This window comes from Cynocephalus volans, chromosome 15, assembly GCF_027409185.1.
Source record: "Cynocephalus volans isolate mCynVol1 chromosome 15, mCynVol1.pri, whole genome shotgun sequence".
NCBI classification, from domain to species: domain Eukaryota; kingdom Metazoa; phylum Chordata; class Mammalia; order Dermoptera; family Cynocephalidae; genus Cynocephalus; species Cynocephalus volans.
Window position 1 is genome coordinate 72639024 of NC_084474.1, and position 19976 is coordinate 72658999.

The 19976-nt window shown below is 38.3% G+C and overlaps 1 protein-coding gene across 1 annotated transcript in view; it reads right to left on the minus strand.

The window, feature by feature from the left end:
- The window catches only part of SAMD12 (sterile alpha motif domain containing 12), a 225828-nt gene that overhangs the window by 55522 nt on the left and 150330 nt on the right, over nucleotides 1-19976 (minus strand). The window contains exon 3 of the mRNA XM_063079271.1: nucleotides 5572-5671. Within this exon, the coding sequence (XP_062935341.1) occupies nucleotides 5572-5671 (100 nt within the window). The remainder of the gene's footprint in view (nucleotides 1-5571; nucleotides 5672-19976) is intronic.

A 19976-nucleotide genomic window follows, 5' to 3' on the forward strand; every position in this document is an offset into this window, starting at 1 on the left:
ATGCTATTATTGGAACATTAACTGATGAGAAACAACTCATGCCCTAATGTTGTCAGGAACTTTATTATGTAGATATAAAGTGATGCTCAAGGTTCAATAAAAAGTATAGAGCAGCTCATACAAAAGAGAAATGTAACAAAGTACAAAGATAAAGAAAGAACACAATATCCAGAGGGAAGAGCAATAAAGACGAGAAAACGTGCAGTTGAGGCACTGCGATAGTTAAATATATCCACGTTTTATTTGATTATACTGGATTCTACTAAGTAGTATTCTCACAGGTACATCACATAAAATAATTATTCCACTTCTTTTGACACTTGTTAACTAGACACCCCACTGGTCTCTATGGGGGAACTATAACCATAATAAAAGACTTGGAAGACAATAGCAGAAGAAAAAAGGGTTGGGACAGCTCAGAAAAATCAGCATGGAAGGGAACAATGTTAGCAAATGCATAGAGCCATATTCCAAAGATCTGAAAAAGACAAAGTGGTTTTCCTTTTATTCAATAGCATAAGCAGAGCAGCCAAATTTCAGGGTGCTACATCTCAGCAGAATGCTTTTAAAAGGGGAAAGAGATACAAATGAGTAATGACTGAAGTACAGGAAAAGGACCAGAAATACCCATTTATTTTGTAAGAGACCATTTAGAAATATGACAAATCAATACGGACCATTTGTGAGGGATACTCATATATAACTATTTATTCCTGCAGACATCTTAAGGATACCCATTGTTGTTCCGTGAAGTAGATCCAAGGAAACATTTTACACATTCAAAATAGCTTTTTAAAAATATTTTATATTCTCGGGAGCTCGGAGTGGTTCACTCATGAAAATAAGTCTTTAAAGTTGGCCAGGGAAACAGCCCTTCACAGATGGAGGATTTGAGCCCAACGAGGTGAGGCAACTTTAGCAACCACCACAGGAAGAACATCAGGCACAGCCAGGGGCTGAAATCTCCTCAAACCTGAAAAGATTCTTAACCGTGCATAAAAGAGAATCTGAAATTGTCTGTGAGCTTACACCTGGCCCCAGTACAGCCTCCACATCAGTAATATTCCAAGCAAGGTCTCAGAAAGCTAGGGAAAGAATCTTGCCAGCACAGGAAAATAGACAAATTTCTTTCCCTCAAGCTTAATCTAATGATTTAAATCTATATTTCCTAATGCCTCTCTAGTGTCCTAACCATCTTATTCCTTTTAAGAGTTCTTCTGCAGGGAGTTAACACTAGTAGTTTCTCTTCAGATTAAACACATCTGCCACAAAATAGCAGGTGCCTTCTGGACACAGTGAAATTATCAAAAATTCTAATAGAAAAATTTCAAAAGGTTTTGAACACTGTTGCGTTAACCATCTCTAAAGTTTTCTTGGACTTTGAAGCAACCAGGGGAAAATCTGTTTAGAATTTAATGTTCTTCAAACAAAGGCATAAGAAATATGTTAATATAGTGGAACTGTTTGTGAAAACAAATACAAAAAATTTACACTACCAAGGTTAAAGGGTAATTTTCAAAAAGTGGTTAAAATCATGACTCTCATACAAATACAAAAATGAACACGCATTTTAATTTAACTCATTAACAAGAAAACTGATAAGATGTTACCACCAGCTCAACGGAGAATCTAAACAGCAGACACATTAAAGATCAGGAAGGTGGAAATAAGTGTGTAAATGGGAGGCAAAAGTCACCTTTCCCACAGAGGCTAGGAAGTCGATTGCACCTCTGTGGGACAGAATTTACAGGTCAGTAGATGAGAGTTATATTGTATTGTTATCAGTTATCTACAACTTACAGAGTTGTAAAATAGCTCCCTACAATCAGAATTAGACAACCCAGAATGATGTGCTATGATGATGCACAGTTTTCCATGGAAGCACAAATTTTTCCCTGGATCACCGACTATCTTATTTACTGCTGTATTAGCATAACCTGGTACATGGTAGATGGTCCATAAATACTTGCTAAATGGGTGAATGAATGTCTACTTTGTGTCAGGCATTAAGCTAGGCCCTTCACATATATCATCCCATTTAATCTTCCCAACAGCCCTTTAAGATAAATATTAATCTCATTTTACTGATGAGAAACTAACGTGTGTGACTTTTTGCAGCTATTATGCAGTCAAAGGTTGGGGTGGAGGACAGTGGGGAGGATTTAACTCAGACCTATGATCAGACCTGTCTTTTATTTTTCTTTTTCCCCTTTAATGTATGTCCTCTTCACTTACCATCATGGGACCATCTGCCTCTAAAAAATCAAGGGGTATTTATTTATGACATTGTTATAACATGCTTCCTTAATGATCACGATCTTGGAAATCCTTTCTTTAAGAAAAATAAATGAACAACAGAACTCAGGAGAATCTAAGCATAAATAAGAGACACATGAACAATCTTTTTTGTCGCCTTGCAGATTATTCCAGGATACTTACCATCCCAGACCATTTTGTTTCACCTTAGGTGCTCCTGTCCCAAGTTTCAGGATAGTAAAGCTAGATGAATTCAACACTGTTTACATGTGTTGTTTTGTTTGCACAGAAATCAGGACAGCACTTAGGAAAACAGCAGCAGCGTACATCCATCGTATGCTTCCTGTGCCCGTGAGCTACCTTCACAGCAACAAGTGAAGAAAGCTGAAGTGTACCAAGTGACCTTCACAAAATCCCACAGCCTTGTTGCAGCTCTGGGCTTCGACCCGGCACTGTAACCACTCCCCTGCCCTCTCTTTAAGCTACTCTGCTGCCTGCACAGCCTGTTGAGGTTTGCTTTGTCTTCACATGTCTTGATTTTTTACAAACCTCTTTGCCCTGTTTATCACAGCCTCCAAGGGTACTGGGATTCCTACAGCTTGCAGGATCCTAGGGCTGGTAACCACAGACTGCCTTAAATCCTGAAAGCTACTTTCTGGCCACTTGACACTTGTGGTCATTTGGGTACTTTACATTCACCCTTAGAGAGGCAGGGGCCAGAGAACGGGAAGAGAGTGGTCTTCTGAGGCTTCAAATAGGTGAGTGTCAAAAAGATGTGGACCAAACGCTAATCCCAAATCACTCTCTGTTCCCTGTCCCCAAATAATTCCCTGCTATCTCTTGCCAAAAAATAGGCTGCCCTTAGGAGGAAGTGACAGTATGTTCTCAGCACCTCTGGATGAGTCTTGACATGAATAACAGCACGATGCTAGCACATAGAAGGTGTCAATAAATGGTTGGCTTAGTGGTTTACCTATATTAATTAATTTAATCTTCACAATAACTTTCTGAGACAGGTATTATTACTGTCTTTATTTTGGACATGAGGAAGTGAGGTTAAATAACTCACCCAGGTTAAGCAGGTTGCCCAAGATCCCAAGAAGGTTGCCATTTACCAATACCAGAAGTGTTTCATGGAGACCAAGTGTGCCACCAAAAGCAGTATGACAGCTGTTTGAAACACATACCTCATTCCCATGCTCCTTTTCCTGTCACTTAGAAAACCTTGGGAAGCAGCACCATTTACTGCAGAAGCACAGAAGCACACACTCTTTATTTCTGAGGGGCGTATGCTCATCCTCTTCAAACCATTACTAATGCTTATCCTTCCCTCAAGGGTACCTCATAATTCTCACCCCTAATAAAAGATTACAATGCTTTCAAATAAGATCATAAAAAAGGCTTTGCCATTACTATCACACAGGCATTAAGAAACATTAAGATCCATTATCCGATGAAGGCTTTCTTAATCAGGCAAATGGTTACTAACTGATTGATTACTTTTAGGGGTGAAATAACTGAACCTATATGAGCTTTTCTTATACGTTTAAGGTTGGGACTAAAAAAAATAAAACAAAATCTAGACACTTGGAATCTAAGGTAAGTGCCCATGCTGCCTTCAGAATTTCAGAGTTTCAGCCAGAAGGGCCATTAGCTCTAGTTGAGGGGAGAGAAGTATGTAAAGGACCATAAAAGACAAAAGTTAGGAGATTTCACTCTCTTGTTTGTTAACTTAGTTTGAGCCACACTTGGGCAAAGTTCCTTATCTATTTATACATTATCAGCTTGGTCAGCAAGAACCTAAGATAATTTAGTTCAACATTTTTTTAAACGTTTAGTGCTGGAACCCTTTTGAAAACCAAGTTTTCTGTACGATTTGAATATATGAAACATGAAAGGAGCTGCTTTGGTTGACACATCCATCTCTACCCAAAGTACACCCTTGTCCCTTTGGCAGCCATGGAACACACTTTGAAAACCACCAACCAAGTCCTGCTCTAGAGAGGTGCAGTGATCTGCCCCAGATCTCACAGCTACCAGGTAAGAACTGAACCACAAAAAAGATACTTTCCACTTAACGAGTCCCTTTTCAAAGTAACAGGAATGAACAGAACAAGGAGAGAGTTTAGGATTTCTCAGGGTATGAGTCTGGAGAGACGCTCAGTATCGAGAGTATTGAGCTATTCCGTGGCAAGTCACTTTCCCATTAGAATGCCAGTATTCTCTCACCAAAAAGGAAGGGTCTGGACAAGAGTCAAGACTTCTTAACACTGTTTCCCCCACAGCCACACAGTTTTGGTGCACAGAGCGTGTTCCTCAGTCCTATCTTTCGCTGCAGTGCTTGTGAATGAGGGGAAGGGGGAGTGTTGCCCACTCACAGTCTTAGGGCAGGAGGGCAGCAAGGTTGGGAACAGACCCCTTCAGTCTGATGTGCTGCCACCGTGGGCATATTTACTCCATCTTGCCCACTCTGTCCCCCAACTGAGAGACTTGACCCAAAGGGCCTCCACAGTCCATTATACTGTCCCATTTGCTGCTTCCTTGCTTCCTTTGCTTACTTGACCTCCACGTATAATACTCAAATACCTGAACCTAAACGGAGTCTTAATTTGTGCTTTGAAGTTATTCATCTCAGGGGCAGTGAGTTAGTATTATTATATGTCACTTCAGAAACTTGGAACATCTCTGGGTGCAGACACAAAAGGTGGTCATCAGAGAACCAGATGACCAGAGGACAGGAGCAAAGGGAAACGGACTTCCCCCATGGACACTTTTACATCACTGGATACAATGTGTGGAGTTTACCATGTCAGAAAACTCCATAAACTTTATCTTAAAAGTGAAAAAAGAATTTTCCTACTTAGAAACCTTTCTTATTTAGAAGGTCCATGTACAGATCTGTAACCAAGTCAATTTGAAAGACTTCCTTCTTTTCTTTTTCTACCCATATTTTCTCAAGGAAGCAGCCATTATCTGATGAATACTATCACAATCAGGCAAATGCTTACGAACTGACTGATTACTTTTGGATCCCCTCAACCCTTTGTCCTGATTCCCATATGCTTTTAAATGAGACAGTCAAAATCCACAGTTTTCTATAATAACCATGTATGCTTGTTAAGTAGCATGGCTTACATGGATCTGGAATTTATCACCACTTTGAAAGTAAACACATGCCAGAAAACTTCAGCAGGAAGATGCTTTTTCATTGCAAGGGTATGGGAAAGGCCGACATGGTGGGGAGGGGGAAAGGGAGTGAAATATCTGGGATACTGCATACGTTACCAGTTATGTCATGCTGTTTGAATGACTCACTGTAGATCTGATACTGATTCGGACAATGTTTCTTCAACCACTTGCAGACATCCTGCTGGGTCCACAGAGCCACTGGTTTTGACAGCTTCACTGTAGCTGACTATAAATAAAAAAGGAAAAGAAGGTCTGTTAATGCCGGCTCCATGCCTAGAAAAGCACTGCTGTTCAAAGTCCTAGAGTGTGGTAAATGCTACAGACTGGATTCCCTGAAGATAAATACATGGCTCTTGTCCTCTGCCTAATCTCTGCAGACCTCAGTATTGCTGAAAACCACAAAGGAAAGGTCCAGGTGGAGAAGGCCAAGATAGTTATCATTTCCAGTAGGGAAAATCCCTAAGAATCCCTAGAAAGTAGCATTTTCTAATGAACAAAGGGTTTGCTAAATAATTGATTAAATTTTAGGGGTGAAAGAGCTGCCTCCAAGTGCCTTTCTCTGTATTCCAAGAAGGTGTTCATTTCTTGTTGTCTCTGGCATCTCTAGGGCCTAGTATGACACTGGCCCCAGCAGGTGCTAATAATTATTTTAGTAATGAATGTTATTGGACTTAGATACCTGCATACTAAAAAAGTACAAGTGTGCCTGGGGGCTCTGGACTTATGATGGCCTTGAAAAGCCTGGGAACATTAGTTATGCCATAGAGGTGAAGTAAAAAGTCAATTCTACCAGCATGTGGGAAATGGTAATAAGATAATGAGGGTAGTCAGGTTTTGTATGGAGGCCGACTACTCAAGGCCTTTTATTCCTCGCTGGATCTTTTAGGGAAATATGCATTTATGAGGAAAAAGCCAAAAAAGCCAAAAAAACTCACAAAAATATACAGAGGTACACATGGCCTAGCCTTTGATAAATGGTGGATTAAAAATATATTTATTAATTAATAAGCCTTGACTCTGTGCCAGACACACTGGTCTTTCTCATTCCTCCAAATTTCTTCCCCAGGAATTTGGTTTAGGCTACTATCGGTAATATTTATCGTTCTGGATCAGTATTTGCCTTAAAAATTAGAGCTATAATATTGAATTTCTTTAAAGGATCTTGGGTGGTACAAAGACCTAGCCTTAAATATCATTGCACTTTTCATTAGGCATCATTTCTTTCATTTCTCTATCAATCCTTCAGGTTAAGGCCTTTGGTAGGAGCGTGATTTAACATCTTTCTAACACCTGCTAACATGTTTGTCTGTTTTGACGAAAGAGAGAACTCACTTTAGGCTCAGAACCTTCAATAGAAAGCCGTATATCTAGCACCTAATAACTATTCTGTTTTATATATACTTAAGGTTACTTTTCTTTTATGGCAATTATGGCAAAAATAAATTTTATTTTCTATAGTAATATCTAGTTTGCTTTTAAAACACATTTGAGTTAAAGTAAAAAACAACAACCCAGTGGGCCAATTTGAAAGAAAAAATTAAGCAAATAATGGTACAGATGGTGAGGAGATAATAGAAGTAGTGGAAGCAACTAATACGCAAGTGATTCAAGTTTGGAAAGCATAATGCTCAGGTGCTATTTTTTATTCATATATTTCCTCTTAATAGTTTGGAATGGACCATTACTTACAAAACAATCACAAACAATAATTATCACTTTTTATTTTGAACTGTCATAATTTTTTTCTTTCATTCTTATTAAGTGAGGTAGATTGTATTTTCCAAAGATGATTTAATGTAGGTACATATATTCATATATATCTATGTATACACACACATTCACATGTACATATACACACACATAGTGTATATCTGCTTTTAATTCAATGTGACCAACATTCCTTCCACCGATATTTGAGGTTAATGTTCATTCCCCTTGAGTTTTGGCAGGGTATGTGACCATCCTGACTGATAGAGTACAGTGGAACCGATGCTATGCGGCTTCTGAGGCTAGGTCATAAAAAAACCACAGCTACCGAGCTCACCCACTCTGGTATTCACCTCTGGAATCCAGCCACCATGCTATGAGGAAGCCCAAGCTACATGAAGAGACTATGTGTAGGAGTTGGGGCCAATCCTCCAGCTAAGGTCTCAGCTGACAGCCACCACCAACCACCAGGCTAATAAGTAAACAAGTTGCATTTGATTCCAGCCACCAGCCTTTGAAGCTTCCAGCTAAGGCCCCCAGACACCACAATACAAAGACAAACCATCTTTGCTTGTCTTATGTGATCACTCACATAATCCATGAGCATCATAAGTAGTTGTCTTGCACCACTCAGTTCCACTGTAATTTGTTTTGCAACCCTAGAAACTGGAACACTGTTGCAAGCTTGGTGAGGGTTGGAGAATTTTGTGCTCCTGAGAATGTCTTGCTTTTAATAGATGCTCTGTACATTCACAATAAATAAGTGAATGAATTAATGAAAGAAAACAATTTCTACTGAGTTACTGTTCACAGACTTGCCTTACTATTTAATCGGCAGTTCAGCCCTTACAGCTCTACCCCACCATGTGCTGTGCTTATGTGGCTCCTAATCAAACTTGTCTGCCTCTGTTTGCCATCCTTCATCCCGAGTCACGGGCTGCCAGCCATTTCCCCTCTAACCTCTGTGTGAAACCATACTGACTGCTTTTCTGATTTTGATGAGAGGAGGACCTCCAGCATGGAGAGTATAAATGAGTAAATTTTGTTATTGTTGATGTTTAGGTTTTTCTTTTTGCACTATCACTTCCTTTGCTTTGCATGAGTAGGAACTAGATTTTAAATCTTTTAGCTAGAAATGCACTTACCACCATGTTTCACAAGTCAGCACCTCTGAATCTGGCTCTTTCTTGCTCTAAAACTTTTACTTCAGATTAGCTGAATGAGTTTACAGCTGACACATCATTACCCTGAAACTCATGAAAGTTTCTTGCAAGTATAAAGCTAATCACATCTTTTGAAAACTCCTTTAAACAAGTTACAGAAGGTCATAAATTAGGAAGGGAAAGGAAGAAGCTGCTTATACATCAGTATACTAAACTTCCTACTTCCTGGAAGGTCATTCGTTAACTTGCTCATTTCCTGGGAAACAGAGGACCTTCAGCACCAAGACCAGCCCATTCAATTGGGTTTCAGGTGGAGATTTACCCAAAATGGCCAAGTCAACTTAAAAGCATCCTCATCAGCCCACCGTGTATGTTTCTGTTATAAATTTTTCCTTTTATCATAAATTTAGGGTCTCTGAGGCTAACACTTAAGAGGCCGATTCGTTTTTCCTGCAGAATATATTCTTACTAAGCAGTAGTTTAGTATCACTCAAAGCTTAGGCGTGGATTTACACTGTATGAACCTAGAGAGATACCTCCATGCAAACTATTACAACATAAAATGCGAAGAGGATGAAGATCCCTACTACTAATAATTGCTGTTTGTCTCTTAACCAAATGGTGATAAAAGTACTGTTGTCCCTTGGTATCCATGAGGGATTGCTTCTAGGACCTCCTGCAGATACCCCAAACCACGGATGCTCAAGTATCCTATATAAAATGGCATAGTATTTGCAGGTAACTATGCACATCCTCCCATATACTTTAAATCATCTCTAGATTACTTCTAATGCCCAATACAATGCAAATGCTATGTAAATAGTTGTTATACTGTATTGCTTAAGAAATAATGAGAAGGAAAAAAAGTCTGTACCTGTTCAACAAACACAATTTTTTTCCAAATATTTTTGATCCATGGTTGGTTGAATCCACGGATGAGGAATTCACAGAAATAGAGGGTTGACTATATTGACCATATCTATCAGCTGATTCTTAGCCTTGGCAGTTTAATGAAATTGTTATTAGTTTGCTACACATTAAATTGTTAAGGGCCATAATGACTGCAGTTGCCCCAGCCTGCTGCTGCTTTCTGAAGTCTCGGAGCCAACTTGCATTGGCTCTGCCTGAGCTTCTCTTTTCATAGCACCTGGGTCAACCCCTTCCCTGTTCCCAACCCCTTCCCTGTCATTCTCCCCGTTCCCAACAGCTACCATGTTTTGGGAGTGAATGCCATAATCTGATTGTTTTAACGACCTTAAACTTGACTTCTATGTGCCACTTGGAACAAGAAGCCTATGTTAAAACCCACGTCAATCTAATTTAACATATTTCCCTCTGAAGGTAGGAACAGGAGGTGTGGAGCTGTCAAATTCCTCGCTGCACTCCTTCCTCTGCCACTCAGCACTCACACTGCTCTTTACATCCATCTCTAGATGAGCATTTTCTCTGATATGCTGCTGGGGTGGTTTTTTCTCCACAGTAGGAGCCTAAACCCAAATATTATTAGCAAAGAGATAAAGTATTTCATGTTTACTAGGAATAGTAAACTAATAAGAAAAAAAAAAAAATCTCACCCAAAGGCAAACATTAAAAAAACATTTGCCCTAGTTCTTTCTTCGTGTTCATGTCTACCACATGATTCCTGGATTTACAACCCCGGAGACAATTTTAGTTTGTTTTGCTGTCCTGAAAGAGGCCTTAGGCTGTTTGTTATTTTAACCCCTATGCATTGTGACAGGAAGCAGAATTCCACGCTTTTCCTTTCTGAATTGGTCCTGGCCTTTCTATAGACAAATTAAGAACGCATTTAAGAAGCCTTTACTTTCTATTTTACAGGGAGACCTCACATTATGCAAAATACACATTCCTAAGGCAAAGGTCATTTGCAAGTTACTTTTTTTTTTTTTTTGCAAACGATTCCTTCCTATTTTAGTTTACCCTTACACAATAGTTTCAGCTACATTTTGTAGTAATTTCTGATTTGTGTTTAACTGGAAAGAACTCTTAAGCATTAAGTTTTAAGTTTTCCAAGGTAAACTTGAAGCTTTTCTTCTAAGTAATAAAAATTAAATACTTTAAAGAAATTTGATATTGAAAGAACATATTGCAAAATGCCTTTAAAGTTATACTTTATAATTCAATTACCCCTTAACTTATCTGTTTTGCAATATAAATTCTCTTTTAATTTACTGGGTTTTGATTTATAAGAGAACACTGCAATTTTATGCTCTCAATGGCTATATAAACTCTTAACTAGGTGAGTTCATATGAGGCCCAGTTGGTTGATTGTGAAAAAGCAGAGAAAGCTTAGATTGTTTACATCTACTAGAAAGTGTCCTTGATGGCCAAATATCAGAAAGTTATAAACATATTCTCAGTATCTCATTATAAGCAAGTGTTTGCAAGCTCTCAGAATTGTCTCTTTCTTCCATTGCTATCTTGCAGTGTCCTTTCTTTAAATCCCAGTCACCTCTTTTACTGACTTCTATTGTGTCATCTTACTCAATATTGCAGAAAGAGGACGGAGGAGAGGAGAGGAGAAGAGGAAGGGGAGGCAAAGGTGGAGGTAGAGGAAGAGGAAACATCCCCCCAGCCCCCCCAGCAAACCATTAATGTTCATGTTAGCAGCTTTTAAAATTCATTCACCCAAAAAGAGAGCCTGTAAGTATCAGGAAGGATGGGCTAGTTCACAGAATACTTGGCATTTTAATTAATTAATTTTTAAGTACTAATAATGCCATCTTCTGTCACCTTAATTCTTTCATGGAGAGAGGTGGTTGGAAAATTTTAAAAAGCTGTCTCATCTACTTTATGCTGTTTCCAGGGTAGCCTAATAAATCCATTTATTAATGGTAAATCTTGGGTTTGGACCAAAATATCTTATGATGGACCAAACTCTTTATCTTTATTGCTCCCAAAGAGAAGGCATCTCACTGCCAGAAAGTTTCTAGGTAAAAGATCATCACATCTCCTCATGAGTGAATGAAAGATAAACATACATAGTGTTATTTCACACTCTTCCATCTTTAACCACTGCTTTAATATCCCTTGGTCATTTCATGCATTCTAAATCGTGATGCTCACCTCTTCTGAGCAATGTTACACACCCCAAGTAGCAGTAATCAGTAAGCAACTTCGCTAATTCTTCCAAATATATAGTCAGGCATTATTAGTTTTTATGATTGTTCTTCATAGGGCATCTGTTCTAGACCTTTTACTTTCCAGTCTTCTTCACTGGGAATTGTAGCTTGTTCATAATTATTTTAAAAGGCAGTGTCCTAAATATGTTGACTACCAAAATTAAACATATTGTTGATGCCTAAACCTTTATTATTATTCAGTTATATTACTAGCTCACACTAACGTTAGAAGAAATCTTAAACTTTGAGATTTTTTAAAAATGAACTGCTGTCAAATGAGGGCTCTCTCCTCCTGAAGACAGATTTTTCTGAATCTAATTTTATTTTGCAGGTTTCAGTTCATCATCTGAAACCCTTATTAAGCAGTGTATTGGTTATTTTCCCATATTTGTATCATCCGTGTAAACAAAACTCTGAGGTCCTTAATAACTGTGAAGAGTATAACAGAGTTCTGGTACTATAAGTCTGAGAATCACTGTTCTAAGACATCACTGTCATGACATCACTAAAAGAAAAAAAGGAGATAAGGTTGGCCCAAGATCATTTTTTCCTTAATTTTCTCATATTAAATTTTAAGGATGGCCTTTTTAATTCCTAAAAGCTGAGAATCACAGACTCACAGAAACTGAAAGTTTTCAAGCAACCTCAGCAGTCAGTTGGTTCAAGTTTAAAACTAATGTGAGAATTTGGCCCACTTTAAGACATCTAAGATGTGGTTAGTAAACCTGAACTATATACAAAGGCGTGTGTGTATGTGTATGTGTGTGTGTGTGTGTCATGTACGTAAACAATTTTACTTGGGCAGAGACCAAATGTCAATTCTCTAATTAAAAATATATTTTTAAAATTTTTTAATTTATCAATATACAATTTAGTTTTTTTGTGTCCCTTTACCTTTCCCCACTCCCTCCCGCTCAACATCATATCTATTCACTTATCTTAACAAGTTCAAGGAATTATTGTGATTGTTGTGTCTTCCCTCACCCCATTTGTTTATATATTTACTTATTCATATTAGCTCCCACATATAAGTGGGAACACATGGTATTTCTCTTTCTGTGCCTGGCTTATTTCACTTAATATAATTTTCTTTAAATCCATTCATGTTGCCGCAAATGGTAGTATTTCATTCTTTTTTACAGCAAAGTAGTATTCCATTGTGTGGATATACCACATTTGCCTTATGCACTCATCTGACGATGGGCATTTAGGATGGTTCCAACTCTTGGCTATTGTAAATAGTGCTGCAATAAACATGGGAGTACAGGTATCCTTTCAATATGATGATTTCCATTCCTCTGTGTATATACCCAGCAGTGGAATATTTGGGTCATATGGTAGATATACCTATAATTGTTTGAGGAACCTCCATACAATTTTCCATAAAGGCTGCACCATTTTGCTGTCCCAACAACAGTGTAGGAGGCTTCCTTTTTCTTTGCATCCTCGCTAGCATTTGTCCTTCTCAGTTTTTTGGATATTAGTCATCATAACAGGAGTGAGATGGTATCTCAAAGTGGTTTTGATTTACATTTCCTGAATGCTGAGTGATGTTGAGCATTTTTTCATGTGTCTGTTGGCCATTTGTATATCTTCCTTTGAGAAATGCCTATTCAACTCCTTTGCCCATTTTTTAATTGGGTTATTTGGTTTTTTGCTGTTAAATTGTTTGAGTTCCTTGTGTATTCCGGATATTAATCCTTTGTCAGATGCACATTTTGCAAATATTTTCTCCCTCTCTGTTAGATGTCTTTTTGCTCTGTTAATTATTTCTTTTAATGTACAGAAGCTTTTTAGTTTGATATAATCCCATTTTTAAAATTTTTCCTTTGGTTACTTGTGCTATGGGGGTTGTATTCATAAAGTCTATGCCCAGTCCTACTTCCTGAAGTGTTTCCTCTATGTTTTCTTTTAGGAGTTTTATTGTTTCGGGACATGTATTTAATTTTTTAATCCATTTTGAGTTGAGTTTGGTATTTGGCGAGAGGTACAGGTCTAGTTTCATTCTTCTACATATGAATATCCAATTTTCCCAGCACCATTTACTGAAGAGGCAATCTCTTCCCCAATGTGTGTTCTTAGTAATTTCTTTTTCTTTTCCTCTCTTTTTTTTTTTCTTTTGAGCTACACAAAATTTGAGAAGATTCAAAACTTTACCTGAAAATTCACAGCATCAGAAAATGTATCCTATGAAATAGGTCATTCCATTGCTAATTAGCACTAATGGTTTAAAATGTTCTTTCATATGTAAGCCAAAATTGGACCTCCATCATTGTTTTCACTGTTTGAGCACTGCCTTTGTGAAAATAAAAGACAAATCTCCTCACTACCCACTGCACTAATTTTCATTTCACACATCACATAGGTGCTCTCTTTTGGGTCTCATGGCCTTTTTCTTTCCTTTTTTTTTTCTTCTTTGTACCATAATATAGGCTGATGAATCCCAAATTATATCTCCAGCTCAGTTTTCTCCTCAAACTACAGAATTGCATATGCAACTGATGACTTCATGGTTATATTTGAATATCCAGTAAACATCTCGTACTTAACATGCCCAAAATGAACCTCCTGTTCTTCCCCTCCAAAATGTTCCATTTGTTGCTTTTAGCATCTCATCTGATAGAAACATTATTTTTCTTGAGGCCTCAAGTCTTGGATTCATCACAGACTCTTTTTCTCTTGTATTTCACATCTGATCTATTGGAAAAACCTGAGGGTTCTACCTTCAGATATACCCAGACTCCAGTCTCTTCATCACCAACATTGTTACAACCCTCACCAGAAACACTATCATTACCAGATTATAGCATCTGGGTACCTAACGCACCTAACAAGTCATCCTGTTCTTTCTTGCCCTCACAGGTTCTCACTGCAGGCTGGCTACCCAGTGTCCTCCTTTGACATCTCTTTACTACTCTTTCTCTAATACATTCTGCTCTAGCCATACCAGCCTCCCTGCTGTTGCTCAAAAATGCCAACTATGCCCACTTATTTATTTTTTGAATGCTCATCTCCTGGATACCTACATGGCTAATTTTCTCACTTCCTTTAAGCCTTTGTTCTAATGCTCCCTTCCTAATAAGTCCTGTCCTGATCTCCCTATTTAAATATGAAACACTCTTTCCTCTGGTGCTTCCAATACTCATTACTTTGCTCCACTATTTCCTTCTCCATAGCAAGTATCATCTAACATGCTACAGCATTCACTTATTTTATCTATTGTTTATTATCTGTCTCTTCCCTCTGGCTTTCAACCTGCACAAGGGCAGGGGTCTTTCTTATTTTGTGAAGAATCCCAAACCGTAGAACAGTGCCTGGCAGAAAGCAGGCCCTCAATTATTATCTGTTGCATGAATGAAAGAATTGCCTGGTCCACCTATATATATATCCTACATTCTTCGAATGTCAGAAAACCAGTTCAAGACCCAGCTGTGCTCTTGGCATTCCCAAGTTGAGATTAAAACAGACATTCCACTCATTAGATTTCCCTTTTATTGAGCCAAAAATGCAGAGGCAGTCTAGCACTATAATTCTTAGCAAGATAGCTCACATCTCTGATTCTCAATTTTTTTTTCTCTTTCAATTGGCACAGAGAGTGATGCAGTGAAACAAGCTTGGCATTTGGAACCATGCAGACCTGGATCAAAGGCCAGCTCTGGCATTCACTAGCTCTGTGGACCTTGGAATGATCCCTAAACCTTTCTCAACACGTTTCTCAGTACACTGCAAATGACTCCTGTCTTGCAGTTTGTGGAAGAATTAAACATGGTTTATTTAAAGCACTTAAACAGTATCTGCCACATACTGTGTGTCCAGAAATTATATCTTAATGTCTCTTGAATGGCATTCTATGCTGTTCTGCTGGATTCTTGGCCTGACTTGGGGGAGCAGTCGTGCAGTGCAGTGGAAACAGGCAGAGTCTTTGGAGTCCAGCGCACATGAGTTGAGCTGTAGGTACTGTGCGATGTTATGAGGTATAGTCAGCTAAGATTGAAAGAAAAACAGCTAGTAAGAAAGGAGCAGGATTAAAAGGCATGAGTGGAAAAGGTAGGCATAGAAAGAAGTACAAAGTGAGAAAATAATGAAAAAGGGAAGAAAAAATGATGGAAAATTAAAGATACCAAATTAAGAGAGGTAGAAGGTTGCTCCTTCTTATTCAGGCCAGCTTTGTTGCAACTCCACAAATATCACCTTGTGTCTTCTAGTGGTAAGTTATGCCACTTGTTTCTCTGTGAGACTCAGAATCAATGCCCGCCCCCCAAGCTCTAACAATAGTCATGTACAAAGTGTCCTAATCCCATGCCAAAGATACAGCCCAGATTCCCCAGGCACCTCATGGATCTATTCCTAAAGGCACAACATCCGGATGTGTGGACACTTCTGCTCACAAGCTGTGAATCGGATGCTTGCATGCAATGCTGGTAAGATTCGCTGGCTGCCAAGTGCATGCTGCTGGGCATCAGGGTTTCTAACAATAAAACACTCAGAGGGAATAAGCAGATGTGCATAGGCAGTCAACAGGAAACAAGATGTGTCTGGCAGCCCGGATAGCTCTTGTTACGAAGGCTTGCTCTTCCTACCAGCCCAGACCGCACAACCTGTCAACAGAAATACAGAGGGCAAGGATCACACTGTACTTTGTGTCTGTTCTGTCATAGTACAGCAGGAAAACCCATCACTCATTCACACAGATGAGCACACCCTACAGGAGACACTGCGCGTGCAAGACACAAAGGCACACACTCTCTGAGCACATACCTTATGGGCAAACCCCTGTGTTAGTGTTGGATGAATGAAAGCATGACAAAAGCAAAAATGAAAACAAATATGAACCATTAAAATGGTTATTGATCATCATCATCATCTCATTTCTACAAGAATTCCTTCAGAATAACAATGTAGGATATTGACAGCAAAAATGTTCTCAGTGCAAAAATGACCATGTGCAGTAAGACCGGAGGTTCTCTGCCATGAGATGGCATCTATTTCCCTCGCTCTTGAGTCTGGGGGACAGATGGGGAGCCACGTGGCTTGCTTTGACCAAAAGAACATGGCAGAGGTGATGATAGGCCAGGTCTGAGCTGAGATCGCAAGAAGCCTTTCGTGTTGTCTTCTCTTTCCTGTTTTTCTGCAATCCCTGTGACAGCATGTGTGGTAAAGCCTGACCAGATCATGCTTGAGAATATGGCAGAAAAGCATACGGATGCCATTCCAGACATAATATTAGATACAGTTTTGCAACACAGAATATGGGATGAATTGTTTTAAGGACTTTAGACAAATCATCTTAAATTTTTCCAACAACCTAAAAGTAGGTATTATGTCTACAGAGAAACAGACTTTGAGAGGTGAAGTAACTAATCCAAGGTTACATTACTAGTGAATTTCAGAGATGCATTCAGTCCAGGTCTGCAGTAATTCCAAACTCCATGCTTACTTCATTATTTCACTCTAGCTTTATGGACTCAAGGGAAAAAAATGAGAATCAGAGACATGAGCTATCTTACTGGAGTTCCCAGTGCAAGGTTGCTAACTTAATTAATCAATTAAGATAAATCTGATCAAAGATAACCCTGCCTTTGTCCTAATCTGGGTATGCCAAAGGTAGAACTGAGTTCAGAACCAGCCATCTGTCCCCTACTCCAGGGCTCTTTCCACTCTCTTTATTGTGGAAGGAAGCAAATTTTCTGTACTGTACAGTAGTGCAATGTTAATCTCTCTGTCTCTCAATTATATCAGCAATATAATGAGAATGAAAACAGCTACTCTGCCCATTTTATAAAGATATTGTGAAAGTCAAATAAAATAATCAAAAGGTTGAGGATTTAATTTGGATTTTATGGAAAAGAGAGGACTGGTGGGTCCTAGAGAAGTCTGTCAGCACTGAGCTGTCAGCACTCTGGGAAAACGGCAGCTCTACAAAAATGTTGCTGTAATTTTATGCAGTAGGGCTGGGTGGAGACTGGGGTGTGGAGAGCCTAACAACTCTAGAATCTGTTAGGGTAGAATTTCGTGCAAAGCTTTCAAAACTAGTGCTCTTGGGCTTTAAAAGTTAACTTTATACAAAGGATAGTAATTGCAGATCCATGACTTTCTGGTGTCAAAATAATTTCTCCATCTGTTCAATTCAGCCAAATGATAAATTAATTCAATGGGAGCTGTTATTTGCATATTTGTGTCTCCCACAGATTCACATGTTGAAGCTCCAACTCCCAACTTGTATTTGGAGACAGGGCCTTTCAGGATCATAAGAGTAGGTCCCTGAGTGATAGGATTAGGGTTCTTATAAGAAGAGACATCACAGAGCATGTGCTCTGTCTCCCTACACAGTGAGAGGGTGGCCATCTGCAAGCCGGAAAGAGAGTCCTCACGAAAACCCAACCATGCTGGCACTCTGATCTCAGACCTCCAGCCTCCTATACTGTCAGAAAATAAATTTCTGTTGTAAGTCACCCAGTTTGTGGTTACTTTGTTATGGTGGCCTAAGCTGGCTGACACAGAGGCAGACTCTAGTTCAGATAGACTGGTCAATTCAGGCAAAATAATCTGACAATCTAAGAGAGAGAGAGTTTTGAAAATCTTACTACCAACATGTGATTGGGAAGGGGATAAACTAGAGGTGAAACGAGTTATAAAATAATAGAAAAAACACATTTTTCTTACACATTTGCATTTACTTTTCAAATACTAACTTTTATACAATTAAAGAAAATTTTTGCCAAGGATTTACCTCATTACCATAATTACTTTTATTTTTATAAACTGTTTTTCCAGAATCCATGTCCATGTGCGGGTAATTATGACATCTCCCTCTGAACAAATAATTATGTATCTTTATTTCATTAATAATTTAAGTAGTTTTTATGCTTCTATAATCATCCTGTTTATTTTTAATTTTCTTGTTTCTATTAAAGACAGTATGCACATGGTTTTAAAAAAATAGGTTATACAAAAGGGCATAAAGTGAAAAACACCAGTCTCTCATCCCATCTCTTCTCACTGGCAACTGTTTTTTCTTCAAAATAGAACCCAAACTCGATCCTAACTCAAACACTTCCCTTCGCCAACTTCAGTTGCAATTTTCAGGGGCAACCTCTTAATGGTTTATCTTTTTGGTTTCTCTGATTTATCATACTTAGAGAATAATCTATTGATACCCCATTGAGAATGATCAGGAATTAGCACATATATGCTAGCTTCCTCCAAGTCTCTTCCTCTGAATGTTTGTACTTGGTATTATTAATTTTAGTTCTTTTGATTATTTTTGCAACCTTAAACTATATAACTATATGATTTTCCAAATAAGGACCCCTTTTTATTTTTTCTATATTGGTTCCTTTCCATCAAAGTCCTACCTCTGTCATGTACAATATTATTTTTATATTGTCAAGTTTGATAGCATATTTTTTTGTCCTTGAACCTCTATCTACTTTGCTATGCTAAGTATGATTGTAGATTGAATCACCATTACAAAAAAAAAAAATCAATAAGGAGCAGTTACCTTATTATAACTGTGCAAACATTGTTCAAATGCTGGGTCATTTAGTCTGGTTTGGATTATTTTTTCTTCTATCACATTCTCAGCAGCCCAATGTCATATCACTTAGAATCTCAAAGAAGTTTCCCAATATGAAAATCAAACAGACTTTCTTTTCCTATATGCTAGCAGTTGCTTAAATTCATGCCACAGTTTAGATTACTTCATATTTGAGGCAAATATTCTTATGCAGTTTGGGGGGGGGAGTCTTTGGGATATTTAATTTCCTTTTCTCATTTTTTTGGCATCAATTTTTTCAACGATTTTAACCATATTCTCTATTTACAAATTCTCCCTTTTCCTCCTAAGATCTACCTCATAGAGTCCTCCTTGCTCCAGATTAAACTGGCTGTTCCCCAGAAATGCTACGTAGGAGCCATTTAGGATTTGCCTCCATTGCTGTCCTGGTTAAATGGAAGGATGGATGGATGGGTTGATGGATAAACTGTTTCCTGGATCCCTGTCTTCCTCTTTCTAAGTTTACATCTTCTTTTTGCTGGAACACATTCATAAGCAACTTCTTAAGAAGGGCTAGTGGGAGGTAAACATTCTCAGTCCTTAAGAATGTAAGAAAAAGTCTCTATTCTACCTTCATATTTGACTGATAACATGGGTAGATATAGAATTCTAAGCTGAGAAAAAAAGTCCCTCACAATTTTGAAAGCATTGTTTCACAACTTTCTACCTTCAAGTAGTGCAGTGAGAAAGAAGTCTAGGTAGTTTGATTCTCATTCATTTTGGAGTATCTTATCTTTTTCCTTCTAGGAGGCTTTAGAAGCTTCTTTTTATTCTTGATATTCTGAAATTTCATGAGAATGTGCTTAGAATGGGTCTTCTTTTACTCTGTCAGGCAGTCACTAACCTTTTTAAATTTAAAGATCAAGCCCTGATGAATCCTGTGTTATTTTTAGAAAATATCCTCCACTCTGTTTAGTCTGTTCTCTTTTTGAGAACCACTATTATTAAATGTTGGACTTTATGGAC